Source organism: Frieseomelitta varia, unplaced genomic scaffold, assembly GCF_011392965.1.
Source record: "Frieseomelitta varia isolate USP_RPSP 00005682 unplaced genomic scaffold, Fvar_1.2 scaffold_976, whole genome shotgun sequence".
NCBI lineage: Eukaryota > Metazoa > Arthropoda > Insecta > Hymenoptera > Apidae > Frieseomelitta > Frieseomelitta varia.
This window is the reverse complement of record NW_025110785.1, coordinates 315,151-333,224: the sequence shown is the minus strand read 5'-3', so window position 1 is coordinate 333,224 and position 18,074 is coordinate 315,151. Positions and strand designations below refer to the sequence as shown.

General features: G+C 44.2%; 2 protein-coding genes across 6 annotated transcripts in view; one reads left to right on the top strand and one right to left on the bottom strand.

Moving 5' to 3' along the window:
• The window catches only part of LOC122538240 (titin-like), a 57,339-nt gene that overhangs the window by 3,316 nt on the left and 35,949 nt on the right, over positions 1 to 18,074 (top strand). The gene's annotated exons all lie outside the window — the stretch shown is intronic.
• On the bottom strand, positions 9,294 to 10,144 carry LOC122538243 (nucleolar protein 12-like). Its single transcript, XM_043672158.1, has 2 exons — positions 9,557 to 10,144; positions 9,294 to 9,389 (listed from the first exon to the last, which is right to left on the bottom strand). The coding sequence occupies exons 1-2, from the start codon at positions 9,932 to 9,934 to the stop codon at positions 9,375 to 9,377; spliced, it is 393 nt and encodes a 130-aa protein (XP_043528093.1). The 5' UTR covers positions 9,935 to 10,144; the 3' UTR covers positions 9,294 to 9,374.

The following is an 18,074-nucleotide window of genomic DNA, read 5'->3' as shown; positions in this document are numbered from 1 at the left end:
ACGCTCGCCTCCGTGCGCGGCTCGCTTCCGTGTGCATCGCATTGTCACAAAGACACATCCGTCAAATCCCACTGATGCGAAACCATAACGATGTCGCATCGGTGATCTAATCCCGGCTTAATTCATTTTCTCCCATAATTCTCACTCTATACATTTGTATTGTTCCAATGTTACACTGCTTCGTTAAAAATACAAACGCGTAACGTCACATCGGCTCCAACTTTAACTAACAAAATCGCTGGGACTTTGTTTCATCGACTCGGTTCGTTTGCGACCGAGGTCTTGCGTACCTCTTCGTGACACGTAACTGTTTTAATCGATAGAGAAGGAAGAAAAACAAAAAAAAAAAAAAAAAAAAAAAAAAAAAATGCCGGTTCGAAGAAGAGTTAAACTACGAGAGAGACCTCGATTACCATCGTGCCATTTGCATGCGCATTTTCTTCGCGACGGAAGGATCAGCAGAGTCGTACTCGTCGTACAATACACTGATTACCCCGGCTCTTCTTACCTGCGGCTCGGGCAGCTAATTGCTAATTACTAAACGCTAATTACCGAGACCGTCTTCTGGTCGTGTTGGTTGCACCGAGAGGAGGGCAGCCAGGGTTTTCTGGCCGGCTTGTTAGTCAGTCGCAGCGACGAAAATGAAATAGAGTAATGGAGTGTAAGTAAGAAGCTATCACGCGATCCGCGAGCAATAACCGTGGAGAATCCTGCGAGCTAGAGCTTAATTGCGATCGATCGCGGCGAAAGAGAAAGGGGGGGGGGAGGGAGAGACTCGTTTTACGTAAGCCGATTTCGTACCAATTCCGTGCAGCCTTCCAACGGAAAATCGAAAACGAAAACAGCGATATCTCCGCGAAATTCCAAAATCGTTTCTGCAAGATGTATCGCGTAAAAAAATCCTATGTCTCTGACGTATGAAAGTAATCTTCAAATATCAAAAATATTAAAATTTCTATGAAATTCTGTATCTTTCACGTGTGAGAATAATAACCTTCAAATATCAAATATATTAAAACTTCTATAATATTTTTCAAGTAGATACGCACGTTTTCTTTTAAACTCAGATCAAAGGTTCTCAGCGTCGAAAAATTTTAATGCCAATGACGTTATTTTATGACAATGTCAATGATCGGTGTAAAGTCCAGTGAATAATTCTCTCGGAAGAGATCTATTGGGTGAATTATTATTCCGGTGTGATTGCTTTCGTCATCGTAGCAAACGAGTCGCAAGAGGAATTAATTGATAATTCGGAAGAAAAAGGAACGAAAGAGAAAGAGAAAAAAAAGATAATACATAGGAAAATGGTACGATCGATAACGGTGGTGGATTTCGAGTTAGGTGTGCGACGAATTAATTGTTTTCGGCGATAATTACTAACCAGATTATAATTGGCCGTGGGTTTTTCTTCTCCTCTCGTCTGCTTTGCATAAGCGGATGTCACTTTTTTCTAAGCCAGACGCGCACAAACTTTCCTTTGTCTAGCGTTGCCGAACTGTATCCAATGGATAAGAACAGATGTCGCACAACTTCTTGGCACGACACGTCCACCTTCTTACGTGACACGCTTCGCCATTTTCACGACTCGTTGAGTAAACTCGATTCCCAATCAAACGGTGCACCCAGAGATTGCACGAATTCAGAATTGCGAATCGATCGAGCAAATGAAGAATTGTCGGCGAATCTCGGTGAATCGAGCGAGGCAAAAATATTCTGTATTATCGCAGTGAAAGTATCCAACAAAGTTGAGCAAGGATTTGTGTTCTGTTACGTGCGTGTGGCATCGTTAGGCCATTAGCTCTTCCATTCGGCTCCTCGCTTCACCGACCGTTTGAATCACGTACGCGGACCCACACGAAACGGTAAAAAGCCGGAGATTCGGCTAGTGCCATGAATTTGGGTCGTGCGACCGACAGGCCGCTTTTGCCCTGAAAAAAAAAGCGAACCTCCTCGATCCGCCGCCTATGACTCTTGGAATATCGTCGAAATCTTTCTTCGAACGACACTCGAAATTCGTCCTAATCAATTCCTCGCGAATATTTAATTATCAATTCAACCTTTGTTCGAGGCTAATGGTTTTGCGAGACGAGGAAAGTAATGCTATTGTAAGAATTTCGAGGAATTTTGAATGTTCGATCAAAGACGAAGGGTTCGAGGCAGAAAGTGTTAAAAGTCAGACACGTTTTATCTGATACGAATTTTATTACCTAGTATAGTTCTATCTGGTATCCGAATTTCAGAAAACTTTGAAAGATCGAACGTACGGACCGCAAGATGCTTAGGTAAATAATATAATTTATATAATGAATTATATTTATATATAATATATAAATATAATTTATATAACGTAATAATGTAATAATATAATTTATATAAATATAAATCGAGACTACGTTTGCTTTTTCTAATTCTCCGTCCGTCAATCGACAAAGTCTATCGTTCGATAAACTAAAATATTAAATCTGGACTCCGTTCGATAAATTTAGAAATTCCATTTATGAAATTTGAAGACGCGCGTTCGATCGATCGTTCCCAACAGCGGCCGAGGTGTCACTGAACGCTCTGTGTACCTGCAAATGGTGCAACCGACAGCCAGCTCGTATCCCGTTTGACGAACGTAGTCCAGGCTACATCTTTTGAACGTCAAACTATTTAGAAGCGATCGAGCATTAAAAGAGGCAGCGCTTCCTATCGCTCGGGTTACAGCGCTATATAGCGTTTAAAAAAAAAAAAAAAAGATAAAAAGAGCAGCTAACCCGCGAGCTGGTCGGCCACTGGCCTCCGGTCGCTATTGGAAAAAAAAAAAAGGGCTATTAAAAATATCGAGCACGAAGACCCGAGCCATCGGCCCGTGAAATCCCGTATTCAGCGTGTGCTAAGGCGCGCTCGAAAGAGATCAATTATTCATTCTACCTAAATGCCCAGCAATTTACGAAAATCCAACGGATTCGCCGGGGATTCCCCGGAATTGCGAATTTATCGAATTTCTGACGTTTCGAAGCTTTGGTGTCGAACCGAAAGACATCCGAGATATATTTACAGCCGTTATTTTTCGTATCTCTAGCAGAATCTTTCTTTTTAATTCTCAATTGTGAAAAAAACCTCATCGGATATCAATAAAATTTATTAATTATCAATCGTGCTCATTAGAATCTTCTTCTCTAGTCAATTTTGCCAAAGACGTTTCAATATCTTTTTTTTTTTTTTTTTTTTNAAAAAAAAAAGAAAGAAAAGAGAAACAACAAAAAAGGAGCGAGACAAAACAGACAGAGGCACGGAAAGTTTCTTTCAAACGGGGAATCGACACCGATCACGTTCGAATTCTATTCGCACGGAGCTTGCGGTACCGACAATGCCACCGCCTCGTATTCCAGGCACGCGTGCCTCGTACACGAAGTGCTAATTCAACGTCACGCCTTGTTCCCCGTAGCCGAATCTTTCAAAGAGTCCAAGCCAACACGGTACGCTCCGTCGTCGACGCACATGGTCTCCTCCTACGATTATCGCGGAATTTTGGATACGCTCGATGTTCGCGCACGTGAATGCGAATGAACCTGTCGAAATATCCACCGGACAGGCCAATGACACGTGCGTAGGGAGCAGGAAGTTCAACGATTTTCATTTCAGACGTGGAAAGGCCTGGCCTTTCTCGCGGGTGGAAATCGGTCTCGACCCACCGCCAACCTGTCACAAAGGAACAGAAGGAACAAAACGAAAAAAAAAAAAGAAAAAGATACGAAATACGAAAGACTGGGGATACATATCGACTTTCTGTCAAAATGGTGGATTGCTCGCGTCGCGCTCCCTTCCAGAAGAAATTTTTTTAACGTCGTGGAAAAGGTGGAACGCGTTTCTATCGCGCTGGACAAAGAAATTCAATTACCGAATTGTCCGTTTTGCCAACAGTTTCTGTCAGGCAGTTTGCGTTTTTTCGACGTTATCGTGCTGCAGTTACCGGTGCGGCAGGTACGGATCTATCGATTGGTGTAAATTCTGCTGCAATAGCCTACAACTGATATCTTGCTCTCTCTTTTTTTTTTTTATTCAATGTTACAACGCGCGAGGTTCATGTTCGGTGTATCTCTTCCAGTCAGAGCATTAGTTAGGGATGAATTTCATACTAGATGTCGAGCAGTAGAAGTTGAAAATTGTAGAAAAAGTATTGTAAGAATCGGTTATAAAATTTTTTCCTATGTACGAATACTTGCATCGAGATTACGTTACGCCTCAAGTGTTACTCTCCTCAACAACCATGAATTATATATGCAACAAATATATGCAACACAGTATGGACAATTTATCGATAATGGTGGCGATCAAGATGCGATATAACGATGATATTTATGATCAATAGATTACGGTGACACGCCGTGCTGGAATTCACGCGGCACGGTTTCACGATCTTTGTCGTCGCGTTCGTGGATTCGCGGTCTGAACGGGTTTCGAACGGTTTCTGTCTGGCCGATTGAAATACCACGAGTGGATTTACCTCGCGATACTTCGTATTCCTTGCGTGGCGCTGCCTCTGCCTCGATGTCGAATGCGGTTTATGAGCTCTGCCCAGTAACCGGTCGTGTACTCGATAAAAATCGGCTACTCTGCCCGACCCAGAGATCCCAGAGAATTTCAATGCGCGCACGAATTGGCTGCGAGGCGACAAGCTTTGGACCCGTCGCACGTATTGCACGAAAGAGCGCACCAACAGTTTTTAGAACGTTAATCGACCACTCGATTCGATTTCGTTCGCCTTCTTCCGCCAGGACGGTCGACATTTTCGATTCGCTGATAAATCGGAGCAATGTACGTTACAAATATTATCGAGATGCCTCTTCTGTTCGATGATCGCGTCGGTTAATAAATTGGCCGATTTCTACGAACGTGACGGAATAAGTCCATCTCCTAGTTGTTACAGTACTATGTACTTTTACTTGTATACTTTGTCTTGGATATTTTTTTTTTAAACAGATTTTTATACGTGACGTACACTGCGAACAACGCGAATTAATTTTTCTCTTTGCTCGAATGAAACTTTAAGTAGAATTAGTTTGAGTGGTTATGATCGAGGATTGAGGAAACTCTGATCGTTCAGGGAACATGAATGTTCAATTTGTTAGACGCGCGTTTCAACGAGGCCTTCGTGTATCGTGTTTTAGACTCTTCTTCCGAATCCCTCAGAAGCCTGCATTAATAACGTGTTTCCTCAACAGAAAGTTCAATGAACACCAAGGAGCCAATAAACCTGAATTTGCATAACCGTAAAAATCTTAGCTCTTTCCTTTTAAAATACATAAGTCGTTCTTACAAATTTATGCAAAATAAATCGATCCTCTTACAACACCGTTTACGTAATACTTGCGAAACCGATTACTATTCGGTCTCCATACTGGTTTTCTCAATAAATCGCGTCACAGTCGAACGTTCTTTCCGAACTGTCTCTTGCTGAATTCATTCCACCGATTCATTCTCCCGCCCCGGAAAAAAATCACCATCAAAAAGCGCGAATGAAAAAAAGAAAAAGAAAAAATCATCTAAATTCGCAATCCATGCCTAAAAGAGATCATTCTCGATGATCGATATCGCCGATACAGCAAAATGGCTGTCGTTGAGTTTCCACGCGAGATTCGGCCGAGCGACAGGTGACCTAAAACACTTTCGGGCCCGTGTGCCAGGTTCAAACGAAACTAAAGGTGTACAATCTAGTTCACGGCAGTTTAGTGAACCTGCACCATTGGCCTAGTTGTTCAAACAATGTGGATATGCCTGGTTGTGTGTCGCACGTTGGAATTGTCACTGACAACCGGTCGCTGACCTATCCGTCTTTGTCCCCCTTCTCTTTCGACTTGTTTCCTCTTCGATGTATTCTTTTCTGGCTGCATGAAGGTATAGAGAAGGCGAGGCACGAGCATGCACGCCATACGTGCCATTTTATTCACGAAATAACCGGTAACAGAGGCCTTTCTATCAACCAGAACCACCTGGCGAATGAAATTCTTATCAAAGAAATCGGAGCGCGAAAGAATAGAAAGTAATTAAACAGCGGATCTTTAGGCAAATTTATGTTTTTATCGACGCAGTATAATAGATAGATTTAGACTTAAATAGATAGAACTTGAGAATTTTTTCCCCCAAATTGCAACATTTTCACAGTATATTTTAGGTATACTTAAGTGAAACAAAATAGGCAAAACAAATAATAAATTTATTACTTCTCAATAGTTTCTATCCAGTGGCGTCATACCGACGAGTTCAAAAAGAACGCGACGAATTATTGTGTACGATTTGGTCACTCGTTATGGTCCGCAATCAATTGATAACGGTTAAGATTGAGACGTTTCCGTCATTCTCTAATGATTTTCTAATGTATCAATTGGACGTAACAATTTACGTGAAATACGAAATTGATAAGTTTCTGGTCTGTCCATAACCAGTTATCATAACACCTCTTATATAAAAGATGAGACATCTCAGTTTTATGTACATTTAAATGTAATCCAGGTGAAACAAATGATAAGTTTGTTAGTTCGTAACAATTTCTATCCAGTGATATCGTACCGACGAGTTCAAAAGAAAAAGAAAGCGACGAATTATTGTACACGGTCACTCGTTATGGTCCGCCAACGCATGGAGTTAAACAGATATTCGTTGAAAATATCTTCTATCCATCCTATCAACACAAACGATGTGGAGTCTTTTTTCTTTTTTTTTGAGATCATTTCTGTTCGTCCCGGATGAAAATTTTCATTGCACCGCGAGTTGCCACACAACGAGTCAGAGAAGTTTCGGATATCTGTTCAACTCGTTCCGCAGTGATCTCGGAAATCTAACGAAGTCGTCTTCCAAAACGAGCCACGACCAGAGCAGCCTCGAACCCCGATCCTGTTATTCTCCAAGCGGAGAATACTGACTGGCGCGACAAACCGCCGCTGGAGGGAAGAGCGAAGAATCGACTCCGCTTCGCTATCGGCGGGAGCGTGCGATTCAATTCCAGCGAATTCTTCCATATTCGGCGCATCCTCGAAGGCTGGCTAGGGTTATTTATTGCAGTTGGCAATGAAAGAGAGGCGTCCGCGAAGGGACGGTGCCGGTGCACGCGGTTCTGGCGAACAGGGTACCGTAACAGCGCTGGAATTAAGTACAATAGCGCGTAACATTATACAGCGAATCAAGGGAGCACGCGTACGCGATCGGACCGACTCAGGCACCGTTTTTCTCTACAGGGTGTCTCATCTAACAGGGTCGTCATCGCGAATATCACTCGCATCGATCGGGATTTCTCGCATTTTGTGGTTGCGCGTTGAAAAATATTTTTATTCGCCCCCGTACGAAATCAAATTATTTAATGGTAAGAACAGCTTAACGATCGTAATACTCTGCAGATTTTAGAACAGAGTGCCAATCTCGAAATTTGTCTTTCAAATGTATATAAAGAAGATGCAAAAGTCTCGTTGAAGGAAAAGCGAAAAACTCTTCGGTGGAATAAGATTATCTCTGCAAGACTTACTCGTCTTCAGGTTTTCTAAAATTTCAATTACATCCCGCATCGAACGAGTGTTCGAGTTAACGAGAAACATAAGCGTGATTTCGTTCCTACTCCTTGGCTTTTTCGCGCGGCTTGACGCGAGTCTGGGATTTTTTATGACGTCATCCTCTATCGACTATAGATATGCCAGAAAACCGGTTTAACAGAGCCATATAAATTAAGAAAAAAAGAAAAAAGAAATAAAAGAAGAAGAAGAAGAAGAGGAAGAAAGACGTAATGTAACGTTGTAGTAACTTGTTCTCTCGTAACTGGCACCGAGAGATCGGCGCAAAATGGAGGAAAGAAAAGAAAAGAAGACGCAAAGGGTAAAATGAACGGCGCCTAACGGCGTGCAGCCCGATTATAGAATTTATGGTTAATTCGAGGCTCGAGAAAGATCGACGAGAACGTGGAACAACGATTTATAAACTGCTCGGCTAAGCTTTCGTTATAACGATATCGCGGCGCGAGAGCAGATACAAATTTCCAAGGGAATCGATGGAACTTTGCCGTTGATGAAACGCACGCGAGTCGGTCGTTTTAATCGGGTTTGAAACGGAAAGGAAGGGGATGAGGGGAGGGGCAGGGGGAATAGAAGAATGAAAAGGCAGTACGTAACATCTCCGAAGCTGAAGTAGATATAAACGCGATTCTCGGGCGAGAACTAATCTCCAATGGTAATCGGCCGCGGTGGTAACGGTAAATTTTCTAACCGGTGCTTAGTTTCTGCTTTAACGCCATTAACCGATCTCGTAGAGCGATCCGAGAGACTGATTTCGAAGTATGGCGGCCACTCCGGGAGACTTTTCTAAACACGTCCGACCTGTATTTTGCCCGACGTTACTTCCTTCTTCGAATTACCAACGGGAATTTTTATCCTTTCGTTACGGACGAAGTGAGATTAAATTGAAATGCTCGGTAAAAAGTAAAGTGCTGGAAATTAGTGTACGTCAACTTGTCTGTCATTGAACGATCTTTATTTGAACTAAAAAAAAAAAACGATAGTTGCTGTATTATTTACTTTTTTCTTTTTCTATCTTGAAGACTAGTTATTTCGAGACTCAGCAATCAAAAAAGTGAGAATAAATGAGATTTAAAAACATCTTTCTCTTTCGTTTGATTGGCTTTTATGGCTTTGTAATTTAGTATTTCGTCACTTGCGATTTCTTCGTGGATCGTTTTTCTTTTTCTCGTTGATTTTTTTTTTTTTTTTTTTTTTTTTTTTTTTTTTTTTTTTTTTTTTTTTTTTTTAACGATCCATCGATTCTGCCATTTCATCTCATTTTCCTCGCAGAAGAGGAGAAAATGGAGCGGAACTGTGACACAGAGGAAATCCCCGTAATCAGTATGGTGATTGGTACATGTTCGCCGATCTTCGTCTATACCCTACCCATTACTTCCTACGATTGTTGTCTGAATTTTCACACGATTATTTGCGCAAAAGAGAAACGAGAAAAACTCGCTGGCAATGGGCTAATTGAAAATTATGTAACCACCGATACACGGTTGCTCGATCACGTCCTATTTTCTATAAATTCAATAAAACCGCTGTCCGACGGGATAATATTTTTGTGACCACGCTTCTATTATTGAGAAAATTATTTAAAAAAAAAAAAATAATAATCTCACAAAAATTAAATCAAACATTTAAAATCTTTTTCGGGAGGGGAATCAATAGAGCAGAAATTGAGGAGCAAAGTTTACAAAAGATTCAAGTAATCTTGTAAAAAGACAATCTAAATTGTAATAAAATTGCCACTTGACACTTACCACTTCTTTCAACTTCTTTCGCAAGCAACTAGCGATCGTAGATGATCGACAGGTATGAAGCAACGTTGATCACGCGTCGCCAATTTCACCAGTTGTCACTCTGAAATATAACATGGATCAGTTTGAGTAACCATATGTATATATATCGACAAACCCATGGAATACATCGATCAGTGCATAATGAGAACGAAGGTGGATCAACCCACATCTTCGGCCCGTTTCGAAAGCAACCGGTCGTGATCCATGGGGAAATCGGTTCCTACCTACCAGGTTATTATTAGTCGTACGACCTTGGCTCTCGAGGACCTCTTCCAGATCGCCATCGTCGTCACGTACTCGATCCACGATTCTACGAAAGTGTCGCTCCGGTGCTCGTGCTGCAGCTCCCTCGCCTCGTACACATAGCGATAATGTATCCAGCTCAGAGTCCGGATCATTCGTCTTCGACCGAAGGGATGATCTTGAGTGTACCAGTTTCATCTTCTTCTCCACCTCCTCCTCCTTCTTCTTTTTCTCATTCCTCTCTTCTTTTTCTTCTTCTTCGTCTTCGTCGTCGTCGTAGTCGTCGTCGTATTCTTCTTCTTCTTCTTCTTCTTCTTCTTCTTCTTCCACTAGCTGCCTGGTCGCTACAGTTGGTTGGTTCATCTCGAAGGGAGAAGAAACTGTCGCTTAACGAGCGCAACCAAGGTACGATCGTTAATCGTCCAAGCATTCGCATATACGCAAAAGTCAGCCGACCATGAAGAATGAACTGTGTGGATGTGCAACTCGTGGAGCGTCCAGGCCACACCGGGTATCTACCCATCCTGACGTGCCACGACCCAACGTATCACGGTCGTGGCCGCGCGCGTGACGGCCATTGCGAGATTAATAACGTCGAACCAGCTCCCTTTCGTCCGCGTCCTCGACCAGCCCTTTCTTCGCGATGTTGCTCGCTATGGTCAAAGTCCATCCACGTTGGTCTTCTTCTCGCCTCGGAGAGCAGAAACGCTGAACGGTGCAGAAACGGCCGATGGAGAGAAAAAAGGCCGATGAGAAGGGGTAAAAGAAGAAGCAGGGAGCATCAAGCCGGTAGAACACGGTCTTAGCTTGATGAAGACCATTTGCGGAGGCTTGTAATAAGATAGTAAGAGAGTATGCCAGCTCTAGTAGTAAAGAGTAGCGCGTTTCGTTTTCACCTTTCGAGTCCATTACGCGACGGTTGTTTCTTTTTCCTCGGAAGCTCTCCTTTCGATTCACTGCCTCGCACACCATGGCTCCTTTCGCGTCTGGTTTTCTTCGCCGTCGTGGATCAACGTCGTGCACCATGAGAGAGAGCAATCGATATTAAAAGCGCAGAGTCGTACGGTTTCCGTGAAATATCGAGATGAAACTTTCCAAGGTGGGCCTCCCGATTGAACGGAGGAATTGATAAGGATTCGGAGGCAAAGAGTCGGGTAGGAAACCGTTGAATTTCATAGAAACACCTCACATAGAAATTACTTCTCCATCGATACGACCGCCACGGACATCTGGCTGGTAGAAATTTCGAGCAACGAAGATATTATTGCGGCTTTTGGGCGTCGCTTAACCATTATCCCTGTGGCGATTTAATATCTTGAAATCGACTTGCCCATAAATCTTAATTACCATCGCCACATTGAATACAAACGTATTCTCTCGCTTCCTCTCTGCTTCTCTCTAGGATTCGTTGCACGACACCATTTATAACGTATCGATTACCAGGCCTCGATTGTCTAACGACCGCGGCCCGTTTCGTGGGTGTCCCCGGTGGAACGGCGATTATCATCCTTTCAAGGCTGACGCGTCGACAGTCAACAGGTTTTGTCGTCGCGTTGAACCTGTCCCCGAAGGTGGGCTCCGACCAAGGGGGACACGAGTCGACAAAGAAGATGGTATCTGCGCTCTCTTACACGGGGTAAGACAAGCATGCTGCGCGGCCCTATAACGTTGGGTGGCTGGTTCGTGGTTCACGCGGTTCGCATCCGGTTCACTGTCGTCGACATTATTTCCCTTGAGCCTTGTCCCTAGGCTCTGCGGAGAAGTTGATCTTCGCATGGAGCCGGCGCACCGTGGTTGTTTGCGCTGTTCGCGGGCAACGAGTAACCTTTCGGGTTCTGGTGGTGTTGGTTTCGCCTGGTAAACGAAGGAGAGGTAAGAGACGCGAGGGTGGCCCTGCACCTGGGCCACGGGGACACAACAGGGTCCCGCTGTGTGGCTCGTGCACGGAACCGACCGTTCTTCTCTGCCTCTCTCTTTATAGTCCACTAACACCTCCGGTTGCTTCGTTCAAGACACCGACAGGCATTATTCTGATCGTGCGCGGCCTATCTTCTCTGACGCTACACACACACACATATATATACATATATGTACTATATATGTATACGTGTGCCTTCTTCTTGCCGTAACAATGAGACGTCTGCCGCGTTTACATGCCTCCTCACGGCAGGAATTCCTTGCTACGACTCCTGGACATCACAGAGTTACGATTCTCGTGTCAGCTGATTACTTTGCTACCGTTTTGAATTTTGAAATCGAACGCTGGGTATGTACGTCACTGATCCTTCCGTTTCAATGTTTCGGGACCAGGAGTCGAAAGAACTTGACGAATAGTTTTATTAAATTGAATCGTGGCGAACCTTGGACGCACTTACTCCAAATTCATCAACATCCGATTCGTGCTGAGAGTTTGCAATTTCGTCAATTTGATAATTTTCCCAACGAAATGAGAATCAAAATTAAAATCCATTCCGATTTGGTGAAAATATAGTGATTCATTTCGACGGACCAACCCCGGGATATGTCTCCGTTTGATATAACGTTCTCGTCGGCTCCCTCGAGCAATTTCAACCCCTGGGAGCAACACATATATTCACCGGCCAGACTCTTTCATTCCGTTACGGCCATAAAAAATATTTACTTCTTATGAAATACAAGTAGGAATATCCGTCGGATCGTTCCAGCCAACCGGATGTACGAATATTGATCATCAAGCACTCCGCCATTCTATTTATAGAGGGCCACCGGAACAACGTTCCCGTTGGCCAGTTCGTACACCGAGGCTCGTCGATCTTCTCGTTTTCTTTGCGTGTCACTGACAACGGCATCGCGCGCGCCGGCCATAAGCTTCGTTACAGAACCGTGCGCGCCGGTGAAAATTATTCCAACCAGCCGGATGCGCGTATATTAATCACAACGCCCGTCGTACCTTTCAACGAAGAGAGAGAGAGAGAGAGAAAACTCAACACCTGGACCACGAGGACAATGATGAGCTCGGTTCTGGCTTGTGCTCCGATCCCACATACACACACACACACACACACACATCTTTCTTCTTCTCTCCCCTTTGTACGTTGCCGGCTCGATCCCACGCAGACCTGAAAATCGTTTATCGAGTTAGTTAAACCTCATTTTCCATTGCCTGTCAATCATCCGGAGAATAAGTGAGTCACTTCCCGCTGCGCACGCCTCGTTACCCTCGATTTGCATACGCGTGTGCTTCGCGTGTTTTACATACGCGGAATCTATTTACGGTTGTTTGTAACAGTATTCGAAAGCTCTTGAAACGGTGCCCGTTCAAAGTGAATCGGCGTTAGGGCTTTGGAGCGTACGCGGAAGGATTATTATTCGAAGTACAAAACGTTAGGATAAACGTGCCGTATTTACAGAGCAGAAATTAATTCGCTATCTTGAGAATTGCTGACTGCGGGAAATCGAAATCTTGAGAATTCTTTTTGACCGTAGATTTTTATGAGACACTGAAAGGTGTGCAAAGTTTCTTCGACAACATTCAAGATACGTTAAATTTATATCGTGGGGTACAAAAATTTCGAGACACACAGAAACTTTCAGCCCGCTTATGTTACTTCCGATGCGTTCGTACGATGCTTGCACACGTATCACGAAGCGAGAAGGAGAGAAGAAAGAACGACGGCTGGCAGCTCTAGATGACGGCAAAACTCGGCTAGTCACGTTCGATTCCGCGAAATTTCATGTACATTCGTCGTAGCGACTTCCCAGGAGCGCGAGCTCCTTCCAACGATCGTTCCATACTTCCTTGTACTGGTTTCCTAGTCGGGATGTCGCGTCGATCTGAAAACCTTGTACAAGAAGGCCTGGCCATCGTGACTCGCTAAAGGATCGGGCACGTTACATCGGTAAAGCTCGACACAGGTGCGCATGCCTGTTCCAGGGAGGACAAGATCACCGTTTCTTTAACTCTTATCCCTGTCTTTCTCCTCTTCCTCCCCTGCCCCTCCCCGCCCTTGCTATCCAGTCATTAAGGTTCCTTCACCCCGACCTTAGGAGGAATCACGGGACCGAAGGTGATGGCCTGTCCGAACGCGCCGCTGCATCAAACTTCCTCGTCATTTCCTCGTTCGTTCCTCCACGTCGATGATCGCTTCAACCGTGACATTACCTCGGGACGCGGCAACGCGCGATAACAGAATCGAAACGAAACGTACGTGGAAATTTTCGTGTAAACATCGAGGAGTGACGGAAAATAGAATTGTCGATATTCTATGAATGGTATGAATTATGCGGGGAGGGGGAGCGGTATATGAAATAGAATTTAACCCCTTGCGCTGGTAACTGGTTTGCGGACCGTAACGAGTGACCGAACCGTACGCAATAATTCGTCGCTTTCTTTTCCTTTTGAACTCGTCGGTGCGATATCACTGGGTAGAAATTATTGAAAAGTAACAAACTTATCTATTTGTTTTGCCTTTGTTAAATATATACTTAAAACTGAGAAAATGTTAAGAGATCTCTTTAATTCCAGCGATTACTCTAAAGTATCAGCTTTTGTATAAGGATATTTCAATTAATTTTTATTAAAGATTCAGCGGTATTATACAGAGTTTTTAATAGAGGTTCCAAACGACCGGAAGATAATCCGCGAAAGGCAATGGAGGACTAACAGAATCTGACAACGAAAAATATTGATTAATCAAGTCCGTTGGTCCCCTACGTATTTCCACGTTGGTGTAGCGAGCTAATTGTACGATCAAAGAGACGAAACGTTCGGAAACGAATGTCACACAGAGAACTGACGATTTATTTCTAAAATCCTGTCGCAACGATATACGAAAGTTCACAAACCATACGTCAAAACATCAGAGCATCAGGTGTCGCTCGCGTTGATTCACAGTTGCAGAACTGTGCAGCTTGCACAGTTGAACAACGGATTAATTCCAACGTCGAGACAATTTTAATATTAGCTTCCGCTTGCACGTTAATCCTGATCGAGCGAATTCATCCGTACATGTGCATACGAGGACGCACACTGCGCGAGTAGCTTGGCAATTTTGTGAAAAGGACGAATCTGGCCTGCACAGCAACCTTCTGAAAAAAGACGGTTTCGTTGTTCTCGCGCGTGCATTCCCACGCGCGAAGACAAACGCTCGGTGTCGAAGGCATCGAGGCGGGGAGACGCGTCGGAGCCTTGTTTACCCTCAACATTGTCTCGCTAAGTGGCATCGGCTGCCTTGAACTTGGACACTCGTCTCTTCAAGTCACGCAGAGACAGAGTCACGTCGGCGACGAAACGCGCCGCGCCCAAAGCAAACTTCGACATTTCTGGCTTTCCACGTAAACGCAGGGCAAACAGACCGCGAGGATGCAGCAACTTCGAGGGTTTCCCCAATGTGCAAACATACCAAGCAGAGAAGAACGAAGTTGAAGTCGCGGCTCGCATCCTTCGTTCCTCCTCTTCGTTCGTTCGTTCGTTCGTTCGTTCGTTCGTTCGCACGGACCGGCAGAACGCCACCGCGGGACACCGTGTCGTCCATTATTATTCTAATTATTCCCTGTTTGGATATACGCGTTGCCCACGCCTGCCCCGATGGCATTCCTATCGAATCTCGTCTCGCCGCTGGACATTTCTCTCTTTCTCTGGACGCAGCTCAACGAGTACCACGTCCGAGACGCATGAGGAATCGGGTCTCTACTTTGAAACACTATCGAGGAAACCCTGGTAATGTCAGCCCTGCGCACTGTAATCTTTCGAGAAACGCGACCGCTGCGTCCTTCCGACTCCGACGACGCTGCCGACCGTTCCCCCGAGCTTTTCCATCGTACGATATCTCTATTGTACGAGGAGCGTACTCGACGATGAACGTGGCATTACGGATCGGAATAATATCACTGCGAGCGAGGCGAACGTTGCCACGGGATGGGATCATCCCGTGGAAGAGATTGGAATCCATGGGATTCCGGCTGTAGGAAGTCAGCCTTGCTTTCCAGTAATTTGAACAGATAAAAATGAAGTCGTGATTTAGAGTCATTCTTGTACTTGCTATCCGATAGCTTCATCCGCTTATCTTCCTTACTGCATTGTAATTCTTCTCGTAACTACAACTTCATGAACTGAAACTTTCGACTTTCGAAGCTTCATCTGCTCATCTTTTTTACTGCATTGTAGTTGTTCTCGTATTGTAACTACAACTTTTGTGATCACCACCCAACACCTGCTACATGAATGCAGAAACATAAGAAGTAAATACGGATTCAACCAAAACACCGCTCTAACCTGCCAGGAACAACAAAAAAACGTTATCAACTACCTAAAGGAGACCCAACTACTAGACCAGTTATAAAGAGATAATTCCAACACGTCGCTAAAGACCTCGTAGTCGATGCGACTCTAAACCCCCACATAAAAAAAAAAAAAAAAAAAACTTTTGTGAGCTCGACTCAAAAGTCGAAACTTTCGAATTTCGAAGCTTCATCTGCTCATCTTTCTTACTGTATTATAGTTCTTCTCGTATTGTAACTACAACTTTTGTTAGCTCGATTCGAAAGTCGAAACTTTGGACTTTCAAAAAGCTTCATCTGCTCATCTTCTTTACTGCATTGTAATTCTTTTCGTATTGTAACTACAACTTTTTGCGAGCTCGGCTCGAAAGTCGAAACTTTTGACTTTCGAAAATCACTGCGAGTTTTTTTAGTAGTTTCGTTCTTTAACAAGAATAGACGAAAGGATTGTTTTAATAAAACGTCGCTCTCCAATTATTCCGAGCGTTTGGATTGACAAGGTTATCGAAAGGGACTGCAAACAGAAGAGACCACGTTCAACGCCGGTTTCCGCGTTGCGTCAGCATATATTCGCAATTATCCGTTTATTTCGCCTCGCGCACCCTCTTGCGCGTTCCTCCCTGGCTCGCAGCCGAGGCCAAAGGCGTCAAGAGACTCTCGACGTTCCGCTGTTGTACTTACTACCTAGCGCAAGGAGCGACCAATCGACATTCCAGCATAGAAGGATCGTGTGCTTTTCTCGCGAGTTCCCCCGAGAGCTCCGGTTTGTCATCCTCTTCGACGCTGTACCCAACGTGTACAGTGCAACCCTCCCAACGTAAATCCTCCGTCGGATCTTTTAAGAGACATCGATTTAACGGCGAGAGAGGAAGGGTGAGGGGGAGCAGTCGGGAATGTCGTGTGACGAATCAACATCGATGAAAATCTAGCCAAGTTAAAGGAGATACAGGAGGGACGATCGTCGAGTTCGTTTCACAATAAAGTGACGCGTCACGGAGAAAGATTGCTTCCGATTATTACGTTGCACAGTAATAAGAAGAGAAATTATTCTGTTTAAATTCATAACGTTTGTCATTTTCGTGAGGCAAAGAGCGTAAGAAAATGATTAAACACGATGCTTGAATATGATGACTTTTATTGTGAACTATCATCTCTCGTTGCAATTGTACTTGTCAATTAATCAAATTCCTCTAGAAGAAAAACCTAGAGAATCAGAGTGTTTCCCGTGATCGTCGTCAAATAAATCACTTCTTACGCAAAGAAATAAATACGTTTTGGTAGTTAGACGAAAGCGTGGATAGCGTGATTCGAGAGGAAAAAAGGAAGGAAATTAATCAGTGCCGAGGATGAACGATACAAGGTGTCAAACTGTCAACCTTCTTGCCACGATCGAGCAAGAAGCTTGCTTAATATACCTGTCGATCGTATAATTCCTTCCGTGTATTAAATCATCACTCGCCCATCGATATCGCAGACCGTCATCCGCATCTCATTTTTCGATCGTTCGAAATCCTCTTTCCTTTTCCTTCCTTTTTCTTTTTTTTTTTTGCTTCCAACGAACACGATATCGGTGAACACGGATATTGAGGATCATATCTCCAAGGATATCAAGGATCCGTCCGCGCACGAGTTACCTGCTATAATCGCGAGTATAACGCCGGCAGGAATTAATTGAAAAGACATCTTCTTCGCGCGATATCATTTGCCTCTGAATAACCGTAACGTATTGCCCATCAAGCAACACGCTGTCGGTGAATCGGGGACGACAGGCCTGCAATTGAGGCCCGTGCAGAAAAGCCTGTACAGAATGGCATTCCAGCGTCTTCTCGCCGGTTGAGCATCGGCCGTACGCTATTTCTGTCAAACGGTTCGCGCGGCCGTGCCGCTCTAAAGACACGCCATTACGCCGCGGACCGCGAGAAGATCAGCGGCATCTCCGAGACGCTTAAAGGACGAGAAACACGGATATCGCTAGTTTGCATAATAATTAATCACCGGTGCTCTTCATAGCGGACAATTTCCGGCGCTCCCTTGCATCGTATCTGGCCGCGTCTGCCAATAATAGCCGAGGAAAATAGGGAATACGCGATAACGGAAGAAAGGATGGATAACTCTCTCTCGGGGCCTCTTTTTTGTTCAGATATCATCCAAGCCTCTTGATCTCATTATTATTACGTCGTCGTTTGTTCATCACGCTATATAAATGCTGCTTTCAAAAGTCCAAGTCTAGAACTACCAGAGTCGT